The 24,379-nt window shown below is 56.7% G+C and overlaps 1 protein-coding gene across 1 annotated transcript; it reads right to left on the reverse strand.

The window, feature by feature from the left end:
• Window positions 1-1,652: 1,652 nt before the first annotated feature.
• IGLON5 (IgLON family member 5) lies at window positions 1,653-17,918 on the reverse strand. The gene is made up of 8 exons (XM_059999777.1): window positions 17,775-17,918; window positions 9,094-9,172; window positions 8,193-8,425; window positions 6,385-6,504; window positions 4,937-5,071; window positions 4,591-4,711; window positions 3,856-4,010; window positions 1,653-3,132 (listed from the first exon to the last, which is right to left on the reverse strand). The coding sequence occupies exons 1-8, from the start codon at window positions 17,851-17,853 to the stop codon at window positions 3,044-3,046; spliced, it is 1,011 nt and encodes a 336-aa protein (XP_059855760.1). The 5' UTR covers window positions 17,854-17,918; the 3' UTR covers window positions 1,653-3,043.
• Window positions 17,919-24,379: the final 6,461 nt, after the last annotated feature.

Below are 24,379 nucleotides of genomic sequence, written 5' to 3' on the forward strand. Positions count from 1 at the left end.
CAACCACTGCGCCACCAGGGAAGCCCTATGTCATTCATTTTTCAAGTGTAAAGGTAACTGTTACCATCTTAGAGGACCCTTCCCTAACCCATGACCCTAACGTGCCTCAGTCACGGGTTTAGGTCCCAGAGGCCCTGAACCACCTGCTCCTCGTAGTTAAACACATAACTATTTGTTTAGCCTCCGACCCCCTCTTAACCGGGAGCTCCACGAAGGTGGAGACCGTGTCGTTATCCTCAGCGCTTAACACAGAGTTTGGTGCACAGCAGGCCATCCATATTTGTTGACTGATCAAGTATTTGGGGCCAGTGAAGGACCGGGCTTGCCGCTACCATCCCCAGCAGGATGGCCTCCTTTTCCACCTGGGTTTCTCATTGGAAATTTAAGGAGTGCATCAGTGAAGATTCTTTCGGCTGTAAGTAACAACATAAATGATGGCAAGGGATGGAGGTAGGTGGTTTCAGGCTGACTCAGCAACTTAGTGACCCCATCAAGTACCTGGGTACTTTGTGTCCTTCTGCTCTGCCACCCTCAGTGGGTCAGCATATTGCCTCACGTAGCAAAATGGCTGCTGCAGCTCAGATCTTCACGCAACTGTATCTGACGACAAAAGGAAGGGAGCAGCGTTCCTCTCCTCTCATGAGTGGGGGAAAAAATTTCCTGGAAGCCTAACAGTAAACTTCCCTTATGTCTCATTGAGCAAAAACTGGCCACATCACTGCAAGGGAGGCTGGGCAACCAAATATCTCAGCCTGTATCGTGGGAGGTGGGCAAAGAGGAAAGTGGCAACAACTAAAGTATAGGCAACCAGCGTCTGTCTCAAGGAAGGAAAGGATTCTGGTTAAAGATTGGGGTGGAAGAGGCCTTTAGGAAATACAGTCCTTGGATCTTTTTAAAAAGGTGGTGGCTGGGGTCCTGGATACCTGGACTCTCTACATCTGTATCAGCTAGAATTTTCATTTCCTTTTTAATCACTAGAAACAGAAAACCTAACATGAGTTGGCTTAAACATACATGGGATGTTATTGCTTATGTAAGTGAATGTGGGCATCAGGTTAGGTTTTGATCCACTTGCTCCAGTGATGTCATATGGACCCAGTTTCTCTAGACCTTCCACTCTGCATTCCATAGTGTTTCTATCATTCTCAGGCTCCACGTGTTGTCTTCCCCACCGTGGCTATCCCCATAGACCCAAGATCTCTCCATGCGATGGGAAAAGGAGCCCTGCAGATCCAGACTTCACGCCATTGAGCCGCGTGATGCAGCAGAAGAGCGTCTCTTCTTAGGAAATCCACACAGCTCTGCTGTTCACTCTCTCAGTGGGCTGGCTGGGCCACGTGCCCACCTCTGAACCAGTCACAGTGGGAAGCGGGCTATGCTGAGTGGCTTAAGCCAATCGTGCCACCTCTGCAAATGGGTCAGTTGCAAATCTACCAGAGAGAAAAGGGAGGGCAGAAGTGACGCTGGGGAGGCACCACCCATGACCACAACTCTGCCCTCCACTCACCCATATCCTTAATGACATTGACACCTGCAGGCGGAGGCTTTGGAAAAAGGCGTTTATTGGTGTGGTGGTCTCAACACTCCCCATGACTTGGAACACACGGCCCCCAGGGCCCCCCGCCCCCCTCCCTTGCACCCCTCCCCCTGCCCGCCCTGTCCCCCGGACCCTGGGAATGGAAGACAATGTGGGATGGGGTCCACGCCCCCGTCTGAGGTACAGTCACTGCCCCTTGCCCCTCTGCCCCTGCTCTGCCCTCTCTCCCCGTCCCAAGCTCTGGGTGGTGTAGTTCAGGGTGGGTGTTTATAGAGGGTCTCCCGGGAGTTGGAGCTGGTGACTTGGCATCTTGGTCTGGGCTCAGGATGTCTGATGCCTCTCTCTCCCCCACCTTGTGTGATGTGGTGTGCCAGGGCGGGGTGTTCCTACAATCACAGCCCCTTCCTGATAACAGTTGCCCATCCTGGGGGGAACTACAGCTGGTCACCAGCTACAGGACAGCTGGAGCCGGGGGGCTATTGCTGGTCACAGTCGCTGGTGTGTGTGTGTGTGTGTGTGTGTGTCTGAGTGTGTGTGAGGGTGGTCAGGTCAGCCTTTAGGAGGTGCAGCCGGTGGAGAGGCCAGGGAGTGGCAGCCCAGCAAGCCCACACCTGTGGGCCAGCTGCAGCTGGTTGGCGCTGCAGGTGGTCGAGGGGAGTGGGGGCAGGGTAGGGCAAAGCACTGAGACACACAGGTGACAACAGGCACCAGCCTGACATTTGGATGGAAGCACCGATTGGCCCAGGAGGGGGCCAGAAAGTCCAGGGTGGGGAGGGACAGGAAAAGTGGGAAGGTCTCAGGCCGCTGAGCCAGTGATGGGGCCTCCGGCTCCAGGCAGCCAGCCGGCTGACAGCAGGGAGGCCCAGAGCCAAGATGGAGATCGTGCACCTGCTCACAGAGGCTGAGTGACAGCTTGGCAGGCAAGCGTGATGGCCCTGCCTACTCCCAACCTGCCCAGGAGACAGCCTATCAACAGGGTGGGGAGCGGGTGGTGTGAATGCATATATTGGGAAAGCAGGGAGCCTGGAAAACCTCTCCTCACAGCTTCCGGCACGAAGCCCCCATACCTACCTCTAGCCAGAGGTGAGAGACAGCAAGGTTGGGGGCAGTGGATGTGCGGGGTGTCGAAGAGGGAAGAGTGCTGAGCTCCCTTTCCCACCCATTCATACACACACACACACACGCACACACGCGCGTGCAGGCTCACGCTCACACCCACTACACACACGCGATCCAGTTGACAGCCTGAGCTAAGAGACGGGTGTGGGGTGGCCGGGGATGGGTCACAATCGGAAAGGTGAACAGTGGCGAGAATGGCTGTAGAAAGATGCATAATTTTGCGTTATCCCTCACAGTGATGGGTTCTGTAAAGATCTTTCCTCCTTCTCTTCCTTTTCCTCTTAGAGCTCCTCTGCCCCCTCGAGACCCGCGGCGCTTGTTCCCCCTTCTCCTCTTGCTCTCGGCCTCAGACCGCCCGCGGGGGGACTCCAGGGCACTGGGTTCTTCCTACATCCTCCACCACAGCCAGCCCAGGGCGGAGAGGAGGGTCAGAGGCCCTGGGGGCCTTGGGGCCGAGTTCTCCAGGGATCCTGGGCCTGGGGAAAGAGAGAGGGTCAGGGGAGGAGGCCCAGAGTGGGGAGACCCCATGTGTGTCTCTCCCGAGCGTCTTGTCTCTGCTCTGAGGGTGTGGTCTGAGGATGCCTCCTGGGGACCTTTCTGGGCTTTCTTTCACTCAGTGTGCCTGTCCTCTGACTGTTTTAGTCTAAGCATCTGGCTGATGACTGTCTTCTCCACCTGCAAAGCTCTCCCCACAGATCTTGGCCGGGCTGGCTTCTCCCGACCACTCAGGTCTCAGTTCAAATGTTACCCCCTCCAGGAAGCTTTCTCTGATGAGCTTATCCAATGCTACCATCCCCAATTCTATTATTTATTTTCTTTGTAGCCCTTATTGATATGCAAGATTTTTTTTTTGCTTATTTATGTGTGTATGTATTCGTTGGCTTTTCATTTTACTTATGTGTCTACTTGTTTATTGCGTTTCTACTACTGCTAGACTGTAAGCTGTGCAAGTCCCTAGACCTTGGCTCCTTTGTGCATTGCTGTGTCCCGAGCACCCAATGCCTGGCCCTTAGTGGGCGCCCAATGAATGTGTCTGTAGAAGGGATCGGTTTCTTGCTCAGTCGAGGGTGCGTCTCTTTCCTAAGTTCGGGGACAGTCTGGGGTCGGCCCGGCATCTCCACCTCTCTGGCCCCGCCCACTCAGCCCCGGCCCCACCCACGCCGCTCCGGCCCCGCCCCTCCTGCCGCTCAGGGACGCACGCAGGAGCCGCATGGAGGCGCTGGACATTCCCAGCCGGTTGGCTGCGCGACACGTGTAGTTGCCGTAATGCCGGGCGCTCACGTTGGCGAAGAGAAGCATCGAGCGGGTGCGCTCCGTCTGCACCTTCAGGCCCTCGGCCGTGCCACTGCTCAGCCTGCCGGGGATCCGGGTGAGGGACCAGGCCGCAGGACCCCGGCCCGGGGCCCTCTCCAGGCGGAAAGCCCAACCCCCTGACTGTCAGGCTCCCCGATTCCCTGGAGACCCTACATTCTGTTCCCTACCCCAGCGACCCCTAGCCTCGGGTTCTAGCGCCACTACCTCGGGCCACTCCCGCCGACGCCCCTCTCCAGAAAGCCTAGCCCCTCAGGGACACTGGACTCTCTCAGTGTGTACCTCCGACCACTAGGGGCACCCAGGCCCCGCTAGACCCCAGATGTAATGGTCCCCTAACCCTAAAACTTCTCTGCCGGATCCTCAGTATCGACCCCATCCCAGACCTTCTTCCTGAAGAGCTGGAGGAGACCAGGCTCCAGCATTCATCATTCTGGGACCCAAATTTCCAGTAAGCCACCACAGTTTTCCTGGGGCTCAGAGGACCCCAACACCTAGAAGCCGGACCCTCAAGTTCTCAGGAACCAGTACTCTGCTCCCTCTGCCCCCCTCCCCGCGGTCCAAAGGACCAAGGGCCCCCCCCCCCCCATCACCACCACGGCCGGCCCCGGTGCCGTCCTCACAGTCTGTCATCCTTGTACCACTGGAAATCCGCGGGGGGCACGGCCATAGCTTCGCAGCGCAGGAGGGCGGCCCGGCCCACGGCTGTGCGGGCGCTGGTCACGTCCGTGATGGTCGGAGGATCTGGTGAGGGACCAGGGTCAGCGAATTCTCCTAGCCGGGTGCGGACGAAGGGGTCCCACCCCCAGCCCGCTCCTCTCTCCTTACCAGGAGTCCAGGTCTCCAGCATCCCCCCCCACAAAGACTCCTTCCTCGCGCAGACTCACCCCCTTCCTCCTCCCTCACACCCTTCATCCCCAGGGACCCAGGACCCGCCCCGCTTTCGTGCCCAGTGCCAGGGGGGCTCACAGTTGACTGTGACCAGCACGCGGCGGCTGTCAGGTGCAGAGTTAACCCCGTTGTGAGTCACGCACTCGTATTCCCCGGCCTGGCCCCGCTGGATGTCGTAAATCTCAAGGATCTCACCTTCCGAGGTGAAGCCATCTGTGGGGGGAGGGGAGGGGAGGGGGCGGGGCCAGACACAAACACTTAACACGGGACAACACGGGCACAACACGGACACACATCAGCGGGGCGGACAGCGCAGGGCCTGGAGTGCCCGGGTCAGTGGGAATGGGGAGGGGCTTGCCGGGCCTGGGATCTCCTGCTAGGGGTGGGGCACAGAATGAGAATCTGGGGCTTAGTAACTAGAACCCAGTGGGGAGGGTCCTAGAATTGGGGGCGTTCAGGGGATACAGCGATCTGGGAGTCCATAACTCAGATCGTGTAGCTCACAGGACCCAGTGGGGAGGATCCAGAGTTCTGGGATCTAGCCCTCGGGGCCCAAGGAATCAGGATCTGGTGACTGGGGTCAGCAATCCAGATATCTGGGGTCTCGTGACAGAGCGCTGGCTCAGGAGACCCTTTGGGACTCAGAGCATCCGGGGATCCAGAGACTCGAGCCCCGGACTGTGGGGCTCAGGTGAACCACTAGGGGAGGATCCAAGGACCTGAGACCTAGTTACTGGGTTCTGGGGTCCCAAGGGATCTACCGATCGGCACAACTGGTCTCCAAAGACCCCGTGAGTAAGGATCTAGGGATCTGGGAAATGGTAGTAGAGATCTAGGTAGAAGGGGAGTGGGTGATGTCTGGGACCTGGAATGTCCCTTTCAGGCCCCTTGGCTCTCTGTTTGGGGGCAGCCATGGTTCTTAGCCCTAGCACTGGAATCCCTTGAAGGGCTTGTTCAGACAGATTGTGGTGGTGATGTGGGGAGGGGTGGTTCTGACTCATGAGCTCTGAGGTGGGCCAAAGAGTGTGCATTTCTGTCAAGTTTCCAGGTGATGCCAATGCTGCCAGTCTGGGGCCCACACTCTGAGAACCACAGGCCTAAGGCATCTGGTAGAAATGTAGTGATGCGAGCAGGAGACGGGAGCGTGGGCCAGGGCCGTGGCTGGAACCTGGCTCTGGCCATCTAGTGCTAGGGGTCTGAATCCAGGAGAATCCTGTGAGCTGGGGGGAAAGAGACTGAGGCTGCTGGGGTCGGGGATGTGGGGCAAGCTGGGATCTAGGAGGTGATTTGGAGGAAACGCCCAGGCCTGGGATGGCACGTGGGGAAGGCTCCAAGGCTCTGGGGTCTTCCAGTGAAATAGCAGGGCCAGGGTAGGAGGGGGAAATCCAGTCATCACAAGGGTTCCGGGGGAATCAAGGGAGGGGGGTCATGGGAGATCCTGGGTATCTAGCTAGGGATATGGGGAATTGAGGGGCCCAGACTGCGGAGTGGGGGAAGGGGCTTTCGGCCAGGGGTGGGGTCCTCACCTCGGAGCTGCCTCCAGGTGACCGTGGGCTCCGGCCGCCCCACGGCCAGGCAGAGCAGGTTCACATTGCTCCCCTCGTTCACGGTCACGGGCGAAGAGATATTCACGATGCGGGCAGGGACTGCAGGCCGGAGGGAAGGTCAGTGAGAGGCCAGATGTGGGCTCCCAAGACCCAGGATCCAGGCCTGGCCCCTCCTCCTTCAGACCCAGGGGTCTGGGCCCCCAGCCCCTACTCCCTCAGACCCAGGGGTCTGGGCCCCCAGCCCCTCCTCCCTCAGACCCAGGAGTCCAGACCCCTGGCCCCTCCCCCCTCAGACCCAGGATCCAGGCCCCTGGCCCCTCCCCCCTCAGACCCAGAGTCCAGACCCCCAGCCCCTCCTCCCTCAGACCCAGGAGTCCCCGCCCCTAATCCCTCCCCCCTCAGACCCAGGATCCAGGCCCCCAGCCCCTCCCGCCTCAGACCCAGGATCCAGGCCCCCGGCCCCTCCTCCCTCAGACCCAGGATCCAGGCCCCCGGCCCCGCCCCCCTCAGACCCAGGATCCAGGCCCCCGGCCCCTCCCCCCTCAGACCCAGGGGTCCAGCTGACACTCCTCTTTCTGGAAGCAATCCTGTGTGTTCCATTCCCTCTGGGTCTGGCTGCTTCCCCAGCTGCTGGTCTTGTCTCCATCACTCCTTCTCAGTCTCTCTCCACCTTCCTCCTAACTTGGTTTCTATTTTCTATCTTCTGGCCTGAATTCCTCCTTCCCCATCTCTATTTTTATTGATTAGTATTACTATTAAAAAAATTATTTAACGAATGCTCGTATGGTGCTTCCTGTGTGTAAGTTTACAGTGTTCTAAGTGTTTGGCAAAAATTAACCCATTAAACCCTCACTACTGCCTTCTGGGGTAGATGTTGCGCTACTCATCAATTCTAACACCCAGGGGCGTTTCCCACCTCCACCCACCCGTGTGCGCATTTCTCCAGTCAGGATGGTTTTATGGCGTAGGACGCCAGTGTTTCACTGGGAGGGGTTTTTTGTTTTGTTTTTTTCCCCATTTCTAGCCAGGCATAAAATAAAGGTGCCCCTTCCAGCTGACGATGTTTTGGACTTGATACATGACAGCGTCATCCCTGTTTTGCAGATGCGGAGTCTGAGACCGCCCGGCTCGCTCTGGGTCCCTCAGCCCCTGGGTGGTGGCGGTGAGCTTGGAACCTGGAGGAATCTGGCTTCAAGTCGGGGCTTGTCCACGGCCCCGCTGGGCTGTCCCTGTGGTCCTGTCTCTGCAAGTGCTCCCTGCACTCCAGACCACCTCTGATGCCACGTGAGGCAGCCTCCTGCCCTCTCCGTGGATTTCTCCAGCCCCACCTCTCCCACTCTGCGCATCCAGCCCCCGCACGTGCTGTTCTTTTTCCGGGACCAGGCCTGCACCCACCTGAAGGTCTCAGCTCAGACGTTATGTCTGGGAAGCTGCCTCTCCTTGGAAAGTCACCTGCAAAGGGGCAGGGACAGCCTGCCTGGCTCCTCCTCTGTCCCCAGCCCGCGGAGCAATGCTTGCAGGTAGCAGGTGCTCCGTAAACAGGGCTGAGTGAATGAATGCGGTCTTCCTCCGAGTCCACGCTCAGCCCTGTAGCTCTCCTGCCCTAGAAGTTGCCTGTGACTTTCCCTCCCTCTGCTTGGCTGGAATTCGTGAGGGCAGGGTGTGTGTCTGCCTTCCCACGGCGGTGTCCCAGGGATCAGCGAGGACATGAGGGTCCCCTGTCCCCTGTGCCCGCCACCCGGGCCCCTCCCGCCCACCCCCACCCAGGGCCGCAGCTGAGGGCTCACCGTGGACGATGAGGTAGACCTGAGTGGTGTACGGCTGGCGGCGCGTCTGGAAGGAGCAGGTGTAGAGGCCCTCGTCGCCCAGCCCCACCTGGGTGATGAGGATGGAGAACTCCTCGGGCGTGTTGGTGAGCAGCCGCACTCTCGGGTCACTGGTCCAGCGGTCGTTGCCCGCGTACAGGATGTTGGAGCGGTTCAGCCAGGCCACTCGGGTCACATGCTCGTCGATGAAGCAGCTGGCGGGGAGGACGAGGGCAGGGTGGTTTTCTTCTCTCTCACACCCCACCCCCCGGCCCTCCAGGGTCCCCCGTCACGGGGGCTTGGTGGTGGGGGGAGGAAGGCCCACTGCATCTCCAGTTCCCACTGCAGTCCTTGGAGGCAGGTGTGACTGCACCCACTTCACAGGTAGGCAAACTGAGCCTCAGAGAGGGAGAGCTGTGAGCCCAAGTGCAGAACAGAATGACAGCTGATGCTTCTTGAGTGATCGTTGTGTGTCAGAGACCCAAAAAGAGGGGGGAAAGACACACTGGGGGAGAGGGACCCAGAGATAGAAGGACAGAGACCCAGAGAGAGGGGCTCAGAGACTCAGAGAGAGGGGGACAGGGATCCAGAGAGAGGGGGACAGACCCAGACTGGGGAGGCAGAGAGCAGGCACAGTGTGCCAGGCTCTCTAAGCTCAGGGCGTGTGTACAGACTCTTGAATCCTCACAACAACGCAGGTGGTGGTCACCATTCCTCCACCCATTTGACAGATGGGGACACTGAGGCCCAGGGGTGGGCCTGGGCCCAGAGGCTGGGCCCCAGTGACCTCTCTCTTGACAGGGGAGGTGTGGGCTGTGCCTGGAGATCAGGACCATTTCCCCCCAAGGAAGGTGAAGGGGCAGCACCCTCCGGGTCTCCCTACCTTAGCGTGGCGTTGTCACCTTCGCACACTGTGTAGTTGTCCGCAGGGGAGCTGAACTCCAGGCTCTGGGACAGCAGCCCTGTGGAGGGGAGGGCAGCTCAGCTCGGCGGGACTGTACACATCTGTATACACACACACACACACACACACACACACACACACACACACACACCCCCGCAGATACAGACACCTCCCACACCCACCGGCATACACGTTCACTGTTGTTTTCAGAGACACACATGGCAGACACACTCAGAGCAGACACACGCAACACCTTCCCACAAGCCCACACTGACCCAGACAGACTGGGACACACAAACCTATGTACCTCCAGAGACAGCACACAATCACAGCACACAAACACACATGCATGTGCACACAGACACACAGACACCGATACATAGACACACTCAGAGATGCTGTGTACAGACGTGCACACACACAGACATATGCACAGATTCACAATTACAGAACTGCATATGTGCAGATACAAAGAGATACGCACAGATGTGCACACAGGTACGTATACAAGCACAGATACACATGTACACAGACACACGTGCAGACATGGCACAAGGCACACACACATGTTCACAGTGTACAGACACACATACACACAGATTCAAGAACCCACACATACATACACAGATATCCGTGTACACAGGCACACATGCACATATTCACAGACTCACGGGTACATAGATACACATATACACAGATACATATACGGATGTAACAGACACATGCACACGGATACACACAGTTACACACATTAATTCAGAAACACGTGGGAAGACACGCTGCAGGGAGACCCTCGACACCCACATAAGTGCACAGACGTCCAGACATGCAAGTGCAAACACGCACACAAACGCGGACGGACACGAATATCCACGCGGACACACGTCTAGCACAGACGCCCAGGACGCGCTGAGGCGTGCTACAGAGAGCCTCGCGTCTACAGACTCCCCCGTGTGCCCGTGCCCGGTGGGGCACGCTCTTGAGGGCGCATGCCCACGCCCGCCTGCGCGCTGCAGCGCCTCCCCCCGCCCCCGTCATTCATCTCTCTGTGGACCGTGGCCAGCGGCTGGACCGGGGCCAGGGAGTGGGAGCTGGGCACGCGGAGGCGGCGGATGGAGACAGCACCAGGAGGGGAAAGGAGGCGGCCGGATGACCTTGGACGCCAGGGCGCACGGGTCTACACAGGGCTGCCCTGGCCCCCACCCCAGGATGAGGACCTAATTAATCTAATGAGTTAATTGCCCGTGCCCCACCAACGACTCCCAGAGGCCCTCGGGGCTGGGCCAGAGCCAGTGCAGTGGGCTCGCCAGGCCCTGGGGGTTTGCAGCCCCTCACCCTGGGCTCGCCTGGGCCAGAGTCGCTCCTGTAATCTGAAGGGCCCTGGAGGGAGGGAAGGGACTTGCCCGTCCTGAGCTGTGCAGAGAGGATGCTGCCACGTAGAACCCTAGGAAGGAGGGGGCGGCCAGGGGACAGACAGACACACACACAGTCACCGGGGTCCAGGAAGGATGCGCAGAGCCAGCCCCGGGGCCAGGAGACAGTCCCACGCATGGCAATGGGTCCTGCTCAGCGGGACAGAGACCTAGATACTCACGCTGACGCACGCAGCCCGGGACACACACCCAGCAGAAGGTCAGTTAGAAAAGGCAGCTCTCTCCCAGAAGCACGCCTCTCCGCCACCGGAGGGACATGGTACCCTGACCCGCCCCACCATACACAACCGGCCCCACACGGGTACGCTGACACCAGCGGGCCCTCACACGCAGGTGCAAAGTCTACACGGTTACAGCCCTACCTGGAGGGCTGTCTCTCTCTCTCTCTCTCTCTCTCTCTCTCACACACACACACACACACACACACACACACACACAGGCTGAATCGGTCACAGTGACACTACCAGCCGGAGGGCTGTGCTCATGCCCACGCCCTACCCTGGAAAGTCGTGCATGAAGATACGGCCTGTGCAGTGAAACAGCCACACAGTTGTAGCCTCTCAAATACAAAGGGGCTGCCCTGGGCCAAGAATCGGGCGCATGCACTCCCGCTGTCACCTCTGATCAGATCACACACGGCCCTATCCGCACACCCGCCACCCCCGGTCACACACATCCTAGACCAAGGTTTCTCCATCTCGGCACCGTTGACACTGGGGGCTGGGTGATCATTGTGGGGCCGTCCTGTGCGGTGTAGGATGTTCCGCAGCTCCCCTGGCCTCGACCCCCTAGATGCCAGTAGCTGCCCTGCCCCAACCAAAATTACATTGCCAGATACCTCCCAGGGGCAAAATCACCCCACCTGCCCCCCTCCCCCCAGCCCTGTGACAGCCACTGTCCAGGGTTCAAGGAGGACAACCCCAGTCTGGGGGTTGCCGAGGAAGCTGTCTAAGGTGCCCCACTTCAGGGAAGAACCCGGGGCTCCCGGGGTGGGGAGTGGACCTCACAGAGGTGGGCAGGATCTTGATCATATGTACAGCAGACAGAAAGACAGACAGACGCACACTCCTTGCCAGAGGGATCTTTCCAACACTCGGCATGGCCCCCTGGAGTCCGGGGCCCCGGCATCACGCTCCTGCTTCCTCTCCCCTAGCGTAGCCCAGCTCTGCATTTCCCACTTTTTCTCCCCTCTCCCTCCTTCCCACTGTTTCCCATCAAAACGCTTCTCCTTCTCCAGGGACCTAGTACATGGGGGCCTCTCCTAGGAGAGATGGCCCATCCAAGCCCATGCGAGCGCCCGCTCTGCTCCCACGGCTCCGTGGATCCGAGGTCTCTGCCTCCCCCAGCTGCCTCTCCAGGGCAGGGCCTGGCTCAGACCATCTGTTTCCCCAGCATGCCCAGCTGGGCCCTGGCTGCGGGCAGTCTTGGGAGATGAGTGATGAAGTTACCTCAAGTGGGTCTTCGGTTCCTGGTCTGTGTGTCTATAACTTTGGATGTTGTGGGTCTGCATGTCTGTCTCATGCAGTTCCCAGACTCCAGGCTCAGGAGGACCCTCCATGCTGTGTGACCTTGGGTAAGTCCCTTCCCCTCTCTGGGCTTTGGTAAATGGGGGTGGGGGTCAGGTTAGCCATTCCACCACCCTGTCACTGGGCCCAGCCCCTCCCTCTGTCTCAGTCCCAGTCACCCTGCACTGTTTTCAGGTCTGCTTTCCTCACCAGACGGGAGCCTCTTAGGGCAGGGCCTGGGTCTCCCCACCTCCAGCATCACCCAGCTCAGCGCCTGGTCCACAGGAGGCCTCAAGAGATGTTTAATATAAAAATAAACAAGCTAGTGCACATGAGGTCCCCTCTGCAGGAATTCTGCTTGGGAAACTCTGACTCCCTACTCCCTCCAGCCCTAGTCTGTGTTCCCACAATGCCTGGACTACCTCCCTTACAGCTGTGGTGACTGTATCTGTCTCCCCCAGCAGACTATAAGTTTCTTTTTTGTTTTTTGAGCATACCACGTGGCATGTGGGATCTTTGTTCCCTGACCAGGGATTGAACACGTGCCCCCTGCAGTGGAAGTGTGGAGTCCTAACTCCTGGACCGCCAGGGAAGTCCCAGCTATAAGCTTCTTGAGGGCAGAGCCTGGGTCTGACTCAGGTCTGTATCCCCAACATCTTCCAGCACAGGGCCTGGCCTGGAAAGCCTTGGGAAATATTTGTTGAATGAGTGAATATAAATGGATTCCTACAACATGCTTTGCCACCTCTTGGACTCTTACACATGCTTCAAAACCTCAACTCAAATGCCCCCTCCTCCAGAAGGACCTCCCTGACTGTTCAAGGCAGAGAGTCTCCACTCTCTCTACTGCGTACCCTCTGACTCAGCTGGGACAGTGTCCAGGGGTGTCTTCCCTACCTGGCCGGGAGCCCCCTGAGGGCCTGAATCTTGGTTGTGTCCCCCAGAGCTGGGCTTAGCTCTGAGCAGGGAACTGTTTGTAGAGGGGATGGATGGTCTCTAGAGACTCGCTAAGAAAGCCGTAAGGAGTCTGGGCTGATAGAGCAAATGTCTGTCCCCCCGTTTCTTGGCTGGGTGACCCCCGGCCAGTCTGAGCCTCAGTTTCCCCAACTGTAGAAAGGAGAAAAACAGTAGTGCGTCCCTCGGAGGGTTTTTTGTCAGGGATTCCATGAGAACATGCAAGCAAAATGTTTAGCTCAGCACTTAGCAAGCAAAAAGGGCCCAAGAAATGCTAGCTGTTCCTAACAGCACCTTCTTTTTAAAGAAACATCTATTGTTATCCCCCGGTTCGGTGTCGGTCCCCCGGGAGTGGAGGGAGGGGGGCAGAGCAGGTCTGGCCTGTAGGTTGCTCTATGCCCAGCGCCCACCCCTGAGTCGGCGACGCATGTACAGACGCGCTGTCAGCATCTGCTCTGCCACGACCATGCCAGCATGACCAGGCGGCTATAAGAACGGACCGGGGAGCCGGGCTGCCAGGGTTGAAATTCCAGCTGTGCCACTGGGTTGCACAAGTTACTTCCCCTCCCTGAGACTCAGTTTCCCCACCTGTAAGTGGGGACGATCGTCGTGCCTCCCTCATTGGGTTGTGGGGGAGAGGATGAGAGGAGGTCACCCAAGCAACGGGCTCAATACAGTGCCTGCTAGTTAAGTGCTTGCAAACAGCTCTATGCGTGTTGGCTGATGGGATGCTTATGGGGCAGGTGCCAGCCTGGCGGGAGATCCAGTGGTGATGGGACGGACCACACGGGTCTCTGCCAGTCCAGACCAGTGGCTCTCATACCCGTTTGATAAACCAAGGGATGAAGGTTGCAGTGGGTGAATTCCCTTCTCTTGAGAGAAGGGGATTTCTGGGACTTCCCTGGTGGTGCAGTGGTTAAGAATCTGCCTGCCAATGCAGGGGACACGGCTTTGAGCCCTGGTCCGGGAAGATCCCACGTGTCGTGGAGCAACAAAGCCCACGAGCCACAACTACTGAGCCTGCGCTCTAGAGCCCTCGAGCCACAACTACTGAGCCCGCGGGCCGCAACTGCTGAAGCCTGTATGCCTAGAGCCCGTGCTCCGCAACAAGAGAAGCTTGTTGAAGAGTAGCCCCCGCTCGCCACAACTAGAGAAAGCCTGCGTGCAGCAACAAAGACCCAACGGAGCCAAACAACAAAAAAAAAACAGAAAAAAAAAAAAAAGAGAAGGGGATTTCTAACAAGCTGAGTGACCTTGAGTTGGAGATAAGAACCACCTGCCGCCCCTCAAAGGAACTTAGGTGGAAATGGGACCCTCCAATGCAGGGGATGCTTAGATTCCAGCATCCCAGAACTCACAGATGGGGAACCCGAGGCCCAGGGGTGTGTGTGAACTTGTGGCGGGCGTCTGGGGAGCTGGTGGCAGAAGCCCGGCTGGAGGGAGGGGTGGGGGCCATGTGAGTGCGGGTCCGTGTGGCTTTGGCAGGGAAGAGCCGTGAGAAGGGGCTGGGCCTGGTCTAACGGCCACTGAGGAGCCCCCAGAGCCCTCTTCCTCTTTGCTGATCTCCCAAGTCCTTCTTATCACTGATGCCCGCAGTCTGGTTGCAGAGCCAAGACCCCGGGAACCTTCCACATGCTGCCTGTTCCTTTCCGCTGGTTCTCACCGCAGGGCCCTTGCCTCTGCCGTTCCCTCGGGATCTTTCCAAGGCTGGTTTCTCCCGTCCTTTCAGTCTGAACTCCCCTCAGCTGCTCAGACACCACCTGAGGTCACAAGGCCAACTTGTCTGCCGAGTCATTCTTTTTTTTTTTTTTTTCTCGGTACGCAGACCTCTCAGTGCCGTGGCCTCTCCCGTTGCGGAGCACAGGCTCCGGACGCGCAGGCTCAGCGGCCATGGCTCACGGGCCCAGCCGCTCCGCGGCATGTGGGATCTTCCCGGACCGGGGCACGAACCCGTGTCCCCTGCATCGGCAGGCGGACTCTCAACCACTGCGCCACCAGGGAAGCCCTGCCGAGTCATTCTTATTTTCTCTACGTGAATCGTCACATTCTGAAATTAGCTGTTTACTTCTGAGGTTTTTTTTAGTTTGTGGAGCTCTCTCCATCCCACTAGGATGTAAGCTCTGCGAGGGCAGGGACTTCACTGCTCTGTTTATAGATTCCCAGTGCTTAGAACAGCGACTGTGTGCTCAGTAAATACCTGTTAAATGAGCCGATGAGGCGGCGCCCCCAGTCCAGACAAACCGGGGGGGCCTGGGGGGTCACCCACGCCCAGGTTCACCCTGTCCCCACTCCGTGTAATATGGCAGAAGAATTGACCCCATATCTCCTGCAGCATCTGCTTTTGTAAGTGGATGTGTGTGTGTGTGTTGGCATAAAGAATTTAAGGGGAAAAAAAAAAAAGGAACGATAGAATAATATCTACAGATGTTGGGGAGGTAGAGTTAAGTGGGGAAAAAAGCCAGTTTTGCAGAGAAATGGCTTTATTTTGTTTCTATCTGGGGAAAAACATCAACAAACTAACCAATCCCTTACAGATGCTGAACTGCGTGTCTGACGGTGTAGGCGGGAGAAGGCTGGGGACGCCGGTTCCCTCTCGAGAGTGGGTTTGGGGAGGGTGGGGGAGCGGGACACAGTGGGGTTTGCTCTTATGCAGATTTGTAGTGGATGCTTTCCTCCCGTAATCTGGAAACCATCCAATGAATAAAAGAGAGGAGGAGATGCAGTATCTTCCACTGGCTTTTGCTCAGCCCCAACGGTCAGAGGGTGGGTGAGGGGGGCTCTCTCTCTGCCTCCCTAATCCCATCTCAGCTCATCCCCCACCCCGCCCTATCCCCCTTGCTTGCAGTTCTCTGATGGGGGACAAAAGGCTCAGAGATGGGACTGGACTTGACCTAGGTCACAGACCACCTCCTGGCTCCACTAAGATCCCAGCCCAGCACCTGTGAACAGCAGTGATTTCTAGGGTTCTGAAGAGTAGAAGTAGAAGGAAATGGGAAGTTACTTGAGAGTGAAGGAAGAGAGACAGAGAGAGAGCTAACGGGAGACAGCCAGAGACAGTGAAAGGACAGGGAGGAAAATGAGTGGGCGAGATGAGACGTGAGCTCCCAGAAGTGAATGGGGACCAAGGTACATCTCAGGGGCCAGAAAGAGGCAGAGAGACACACGTGCTGTGACATGGAGACGCAGTTCCAGAGGCGGGGAGGGACACATGTGAAATTGTGCTGAGCCCAGCAGGGATGGAGAGAAGGGGACCCAGAGACAGAGACAAACGGAATGTCACCCAGAGCCAGGGAGCCTCCGGAAATGGCCGAGACGTGAGAGAGACCTAAAGAGCCAAGTGACAGAGACAGAGACACAGACAGGCAGGGATGCAGACGGGTCAAGTGGGAGGGGCACTCAGACGGTCTGCACCAGGGAGGGAGTGACCCTCCGGCTCAGCATCCTGTGTCCTGTGTGTGCAGGGCCGGGTCTATGTGACCCTGGGTGTCTGCAGGTGCGGCTCCGGGTCAGACCAGGGGGATGGGTGTCTCTGTGGCTGTGCGAGCTCGGTGTGTGTGGGCGGGTGGCTGAGAGCCGCTGTCGCTGTCTCGCTGAGACTGTTGGGGGTTCTAGGGTGTTCCCGATTGTGTGTCCCTGACTCTGTGATCCTGGCTTGGGGCAGGGCCTGGGGGAATGCTCTGGAAGCACAGAATTAACCCTGTCCCCTGCCCCCTGCCTCCTTGCTCTCCCCTCCTCTCCTCAGGGGGCATCTCCTGGACCATCCCCAGGTTGCCAGCCCGCTGGGGAGACCCGAGATCCAGCTACATGTCCTCTAAACAGAGACTGCCAAGTTCACTCCCCAGTACCCCCCTCCCCACTTTCCATTCTCCCCTTCCTGCTCTACGAAAGACCAGCCCCAGTCCCCCTCCCCCACTGGGAGGGCTGAGTTTAACCCTTTGACCCCGTGTTAACCCTTCCCTTCCCTCCCTCCTCAATCTGCCCGTCTCTTAGGCTCCGTCCTGCCCCGAACCCAAATATCCAGCCAGAGCTTTCCACATCTGAGTCCCCAGCCCAGCACCCCAACTTCTTGGATCTCCAGCTCCATTGCCCCCCACATAACGGCAACCGTCCAACTACTAATACTTTCTCCCAACCTAGACCACCCAGCTGGGGGATTTCAGCCGCTTCCCAGCTGGGAGACCAGACCCCACCCCCTTCTTTTCCCGGCCCTGGGACGGAGGTCTATAGACACCCCTGCCCCCTCCTCTTACTGACCCTGGGAAGACACCATCCCCCCAACCTTTCCCCAGAAACGCCTACCCCAGCCCTCAGGCAGGAACCCCCTGCGGGACCCTCTCCAGGCAGAGATGAAGACCCCCGACGGGGCATCCCCCTTCCTACCCTCCTCCCACCCCCACCAACTCAGTTCAGACATTCTGCCCGGGGACCCTTACTTAGCTTCTGATCTCCCTCCCCGATCCCGAGCCGCAGACTCCCGCCCCCAGGCCGGGACCAGGTGTCCGAGACCCTCTCGCCGGCCCGGAGAAGCACACCTCCGCCCCTAGGCCCAGGCTCGGGCCCCAGGACGCGGACCCCCGCCTCCGGGCATGGATCCAGACGTCCGAGGACCCCTTTCCCAGCCAGAGGATGCAGCCCCCGCCCCCGGGCCCAGACCTCCGCGTCCGGGGGCCTCCTCTTCCCTGCTCAGGGTTGCGCCCTCCCCAGCCCCCAATCCCCGCCCGGGACCCTGGAGTCCCGGCCGAGCCCCCCGCCCCCGGCGCTGCGGTACCTCGACTGATGACGGCCAGGCCGGCCAGGGCGGCGGCGGCGAGAAGCCGGAGCCGGGCCCCGGGCGCAGGGGGGGGCATCGCGGCAGCAGCGGCGCGAAGGGGGAGGGGAAAGGGGGGGCCGGTCCGGGGCGCACGAGGCCTGGGGGGAGAGGGGGAGGGGGAGGGGGACCCCGCCTGCGGCTGCACCGGCCCGGGGGGCGGCGGGGGCGGGGGGAGGGGGCTGGGGGGGCGCGACGAGGCGGCCGGAGCTGCTGCAGACCCGGGGAGGGGGCGGTGCTGACGGGCAGGAAGGCCGACCAATCAGGGGAGGCGGGGGGCCAGGGAGGCGGGGCCGAGGAGGGTTGCTCTTTGGAGGGAGAGGCCTTTGTTACTGCGGCCCGGCCCCTACCCCCTCCCGCCCCCTCGATCCACAGGGCTTCCCACCTCGGCTCCCTAGAACCCCGGGTCTGGGACACTTTTCCTGGAGCCCACCTCCCTCCTGCTTCAGGTCCCAATCTCATCCTCCCTCAGACCCAGAAATTCCGGCCCCCCAACCCCAGGAGTCCGGCCCCCAGCCCCCTCAGGCCCAGGAGTCTGCTCCCCAAGTCCCCACCTCCCCCAGACCCAGGAATCAGAACTCCCAGCCCCCTCTTCCTGTGGGACATAGTTCCGCTTCTCCATCTACTTTCATGAATAACACTGACTTTGGGGTGAAATTTCCTTCTTCCGTCCATCCCAACCCTCGTCCCCAGGATAATAGGGGAATGGGGAGAGACGGGGGGGGGGGGGGGACCTGACCTTGGGAGATGGTAATCCAGGGTTCAGGTATGGAGAATCCCCACTGCTCATTCTTTCAGTCACTTGGCTGCGGGCGAGACCTTGGACAAGTCACTTCTTTCCCCAGAATCTCAGTGTCTTCCCTGCAAGATGGAATCATCTCTATTTCTCAAGGTTATTGAGAAGAATAACGGAGATTCTGGGGAGGGTGCTAACTCAGCCCAGTGCCCTAACAACCTGAAGTTAGCTCTTCCTCCTGGTCCCACTATACATCCATTTACCGGGTATAGTCCTCCCTCCTGGCCCACCAGGTGAGGCATCCCTGTCCCCTGTGCCCCCATCTAGCCTCTGAGGCAAGAGAGCAATCCCTGAGCCTACTCCATGTCTGGGGCACTTGGAGGCAGAAGGTTCTGAAGTCACCCCCTAGGGGCTGTTTACCTGCAAAAGCACAGCCATCCTCTATTCCTCCCCCCAACCCCCAAATCCAATCTGTCTGCAAGAGAAGCTAGCTCGGCCTCCACCTTCAAAACAGATCTCTACTCTGTCCTCTTCTTCCCACTCCACCCTTCCCTGAGCTGTCACGTCTCCCCTGGATGACTGCTCTGAAGGCAGCAGCCAATGCCCTGGTCTCTAGGCCTCCACCTTCAGATCCACAAGCACTGAACTCATAGACCAGCTGATGCTACTGCACTGCCTCACTCACTCAACTCCAGCTGCTGTGGCCTTCATTGGGCTCCTTGAACAAGCCCAACTTGTTCCAACCTCAGGGCCTTTGCACTTGTTGTTACCTCTGCCGGAATGCTCTTCTCACCAGATTGGCACAAGACTCTTATCATTCAGGTCTCACCTTTCAGAAGCCTTTGTTGGGACTTCCCTGGTGGTCCAGTGGTAAAGAATCTGCCTTACAATGCAGGGGACGTGGGTTCGATCCCTGGTCAGGGAACTAAGATCCCACATGCCTCGGGACAAGCCCGCATGCCACAGCTACTGAGCTCGCGCACCTCAACTAGAGAGCCTTTGAGCCACAACTGCCTTGCACACATGCCCTGGAGCCCACGCGCCACAACTAGAGAAGAGAAAATCCACCACCACAACCAGAGAGAAGCCCACGCACCACAGTGAAGAGACGGCGTGCCGCAACTAAGACCTGACACAGCCAAAAATAAAGAAATTGAATAAAAAAAAATAAATCTTAAAAAATAAGCCTTTGTTGATCATGCTATCCAAAGTAACCCCCACTCGCAATGCAACAGCTCTCTGTGACATCGGTTTTGTTTTCTCCATAGCCTTTACCGTTCCCTTATTTCACTGTTCACTTGTTTGTTTCCAGTCACTTCCCTTCCCCTCCATCTCCCGCTTCCAGAATGTAAGCTTTGCTAAGGCAGGGTTTTGTGCTTTTGATTGTTTGTTTAATTGAGGTATAGTTGATTTGCAATATTATATTAGTTTCAGGTGTACAATATAGTGATTCAAAATTTTTATAGATTATACTCCATTTAAAGTTATAAAATATTGGTTATATTCCCTGTGCTATACAATATAATCCTATAGTTTCTTTCTTTTTTTTTTTTTTTTTGTGGTACTCGGGCCTCTCACTGCCGTGGCCTCTCCCGTTGCAGAGCACAGCCTCCGGACGCGCAAGCTCAGCGGCCATGGGTCACGGGCCCAGCCGCTCCGCGGCATGTGGGATCTTCCCGGACCGGGGCACGAACCCGCGTCCCCTGCATCGGCAGGCAGACTCTCAACCACTGTGCCACAAGGGAAGCCCCAGTTTATTTCTTTTATACGTAGTAGTTTGTACCTCTTAATCCTCCACCCCATCTTGCCCCTCCCCCCTTCCCTCTCCCCACTGGTAACCACTAGTTTGTTCTCTACATCTGTCAGTCTGTTTCTGTTTTGTTATACTCATCCGTTTGTTTTATGTTTTAGATTCCACATATAAGTGATAACATACGGTATTTGCCTGTCTGACTTATTTTACTAAGCATAATACCCTCCGGGTTCATCCATGTTGTTGCAAAAGGCAAAATTTCATTCTTTTTTCTTTCAGCTGAGTAGTATTCGTATATATACATATATGAATATTTATTCATTTATCTGTTGATGGACACTTAGGTTGCTACCATGTCTTGGCTATTGTAAATAATGCTGCTATGAACACTGGGGTGCATGTGTCTTTTCAAATTAGTGTTTTTCATTTTCTTTGCATATATGCCCAGGAGTAGAATTGCTGGATCATACGGTTGTATATTTTATTTTTTTGAGGAACCTCCATACTGTTTTCCACAGTGGCTGCACCCATTTACATTCTCCCCAACAGTGGAGAAGAGTCCTCTTTTCTCCACATCCTCTCCAGCATTTGTTATTTGTGCTTTTTGCTGATAGCCATCCTGACAGGCGTGAGGTGACAGCTCAGTGTGGTTTTGATGTTCATTTCTCTGGTGATTAGCAATGTCGAGCATCTAGGACAGGTGTTTTGTTTGTTTGTTTTTGTCTGCTTTTGTTCAAGGCTTATCTCCAGAGCTTAGCCCAGTGACTGACACCTCGTAGGTACTCAGAGAGAACGAAGATCCAGAGAGGGAAAGGGACCCACCTACGGTAACACAGCCAGGTGGCGTAAGAGCTGGTGGTGTGCCACACTGATTTGTGAGAACTGATGGTTAAGTTTTCAGGAATTTTCAAAATGGATGTTAAACCACGGTTAGCCTGAAATTGGACATGATGGAAGTATTTACACGGTGGCAACTGGCAAACACTACAAATCAGCACTTTTTGTCTGAGAGCCATTGTACCAACACACCCCTGTACAAAATCCATTGGGGTCCTGGCAAAAGGTCATTTATGGCTTCACTATGATGAGGCTTAGGTTGAGGACAGGGTTCTCTCTTCCTGGAATGACCCATCCCAGTCCTGACGACAATATGAGCGCTTCCTACACGCAGGCACCTTTCTGAGCACATTTTTACATTCTCCTTGAAGCCTTACGATGTCCCTGGGGGTGTGTCTTATCTTTACCTCTGTTTCACAGATGAGGAAACAGACATAGAGAAGTAAAAGCAGAGAAGTAAAAAAGTAAAGGAATTCCTCAAAGCTGTAGACACAGCTGAAGACATTTGCCATATGTGTATCTGATAACGCACTTATAGCCAGACTATATCAATGTAAAGAGCTCCCACAAATCAACAACAAAAGAGACCACTCAATTTTTAAATGGGCAAAAGACTTGGACAAATACTTCACCGAAAGAGGATTTCTAATAAGCACCTGAAAAAAATACCCAACACCATTAGTCATCAGGGGAATCAAATCAGGGCCACTCACTAGAATGGCTAAAAGGATTGATAGTAGTAAGTGTTGGCAAGGATGTGGAGCACCTGGAACTCTCATACCCTGCAAGCTTACTTGCCCTTTGACCTCAAGGGGGGTCTGGCCAAAGGGAGGCACAGGCAGAACACTGAAGGGTGGCTGGAGAATGCTCTGGTCCTTGCCCGCTGCCCTACGTTGGGGCCTGTCAGGTGGCCCCTTGGCCACGGCTCCGGTTCTCAATAAGGCCTCAGAGACACCATTTCTCTCCTAGTTCCTCAAGGACACAGCAGAACCTGGAAGGAATCTTTCCCTTTTGTTCCTGGTTCCTAGGAGCCTTACCATCCCTGTATCCCTAACCCCGCTCGCACCTCTGTGAATGGTACCTTTATCACAAAGTCTATTTAGGAATCCCACTGGAGGTGGCTGTCTCTTTCCGGCCAGGACCCCTGCTGTCCTAACACTGTTGGGGTTTCACAGTCGAGGCCCAAAGCCCCCTGAAGATGATGTTTAGAAGGTTCAGGAGTGTGGAAGACACTTCATTTCATACCTAACAAGTGAAATAAAGACTCTGATGGCCACAGATACTATTTTTTCATACACTGGATAGGCAAAGTTCAAAGGACCCAGAAACACACCAGGTTGGCGATAGCAGTTGTCGACAAGAGTGAAATCGGTTCCCTTTCTGTGAAGGTCACGTTGGCATCATCCCTGGAAACTATGTACCTCACCCTTAACCTTGAAAGTCCATATCCAGAATTTTCTCCTGCAGGTGTATTCTCATTCATGCCCAACGGCTGAATGTAGCATTGTCTGCAGTGCTCAGAGGACAAACTACCTAAATACTCAACAAAGGACTGGTTTGATACATTGTATGCATTGATAGGCAGCTGGTAAAGAGTGAGGTGAATGATACAGACGGTGTGGTGTTCTGTGAGTGAAAGGAAGCAAAGTACATCATGCAAATGTATAACACACACATGTGCTTGTAGGTCCATCCTATTCCTCTAGAACAGGCTTTCTCAGTCTTGGCATCGCTGACATCTGGGGCTGGGTGATTCTTTATGGTGGGGGCTGCCCCGTGCGTTGAAGGGTGTTAAGCAGCATCCCAGGACTCCACGCACTAGATGTCGTGACAACCCAGACGGTCCCCTGGGAAGGGCAGCATGGATCCTGGTTGAGACCCACCTGTCTGGGAGGAAACACTAGGCACCAGAACGTGTTCGTCTCTGGGGAGGAGGACCAAGCTCCAGCCTGTCTCGGAGATGCGGAGAAGTGGCCCTAATGGGCCCAGCTCCTAGGAGCAGCCAGGAGACGGCAGTGCACCCGAATGGACTTGGCTTTGCCTCTCAGGCTGTGAGCCCCTGGGAAGGAGCCTCCCCTTTCTGAAGCTCAGCGTCCTCATCCTCGAGGGCCTAGCTCCCATCTCACAAGTTTGCAGTGTGACCATAGGGAGGCTTCTGGGCCTCAGTTTCCTCCTCTGTGAAAGGGTCACAATGACCAGACCGCAGGGCCGCTGGGTTAAGTGAATAAGGGCTGAGGGCTTGGGTCACTCAGTCCTGGCCAGTGCCATGATCATGGCTGTTGCCATCACCTCCTGAAGGGACAGAGGAGGTTTATACAAATCTGTCTTCCCGTGATCTCCTCTTCCTCTCCCTCTGTGCATCTCCCCTTCATCCTTCTTTCTCTCTGGTTTATGTCCCTGTCTCCGCCTCCTTGTCATTCTCCACCTCAGTTGCCATCTGTCTCTTTCCGTCTCTGTCTCCACCTTTCTGTCTCTCCCTCACTGTTTCTCATTCCTTCCTTCTGTTGCTCATGTAGCAAATGTTTCCCCGAGCCCCCCGGGTGCCACACTCCGTGCTGAGCACTGCATGGATGCAGAGGTGAGACGGGCCTCCCCCTGTCCAGACTGGGACCCAGGTCAACCCAGGGGTGTAGGAGGGGCAGGGAAGGGCCCTGTGAGTGGGAAATGCCAAGGCTAAGAGGTCGGCACTAAACTGCCTAAACCACCGAGTCCCATCATCTCTCAGAGGAGGATACTCTTGTCCTCATCTAGGCTGACTCATCTGCATCTCCTGCACTTCCAACTGGCCTCAGACAGGTGTGCAGTGAAGGGTTGACTCAGCAGGCCTGGGTTGTCCAAACCCTGCCCATTTTAAACAGAGGACTGGCCCCTGGGAGGGAACCTCTAAGCCCTTGGAATGTCCTGATAAGGGTGTCTTTGTTTATCTGGGGACCTGGGGCCACACCAGATAGTCTATGCTAACAGTATGATTTATGGGAGATGCCTTGAGTCATGTGGTATCAGCTTGATATCCTGGTGGGCGGTGGCCCTGGAAACTAAGAGCTACATAACCAGCCTCCAATAAAACCCTGGACGTCGAGGCTCAGGTGAGCACCCCTTGTCGACAACACTCTGTGTCTTGTCACACGTTGCTGCTGGGAGATCACGCAGACTCCCCGCTCCGCTGGGACAGGACCACTGGAGGCTCCTGGCCTCTCTGGGACTCTGCCCTGCGTGCTCTTCCCATGGCTAGCTCTTTTT

This window comes from Delphinus delphis, chromosome 20 (genome assembly GCF_949987515.2).
Source record: "Delphinus delphis chromosome 20, mDelDel1.2, whole genome shotgun sequence".
Classification (NCBI taxonomy): Eukaryota; Metazoa; Chordata; class Mammalia; order Artiodactyla; family Delphinidae; genus Delphinus; species Delphinus delphis.

Bases quoted from the DNA above. Each gene is read 5' to 3' on its own strand.
- IGLON5 (XM_059999777.1), bottom strand. From the start codon at position 17,853: ATGCCCCCCCCTGCGCCCGGGGCCCGGCTCCGGCTTCTCGCCGCCGCC. The intron at 8,426-9,093 runs GTAGGGAGACCC...CCTCCCCGCCAG, and splicing joins GGTGACAACGCCACGCTAAG to CTGCTTCATCGACGAGCATG. The intron at 4,011-4,590 runs GTGAGGACGGCA...GATCCCCGGCAG, and splicing joins TGGTACAAGGATGACAGACT to GCTGAGCAGTGGCACGGCCG.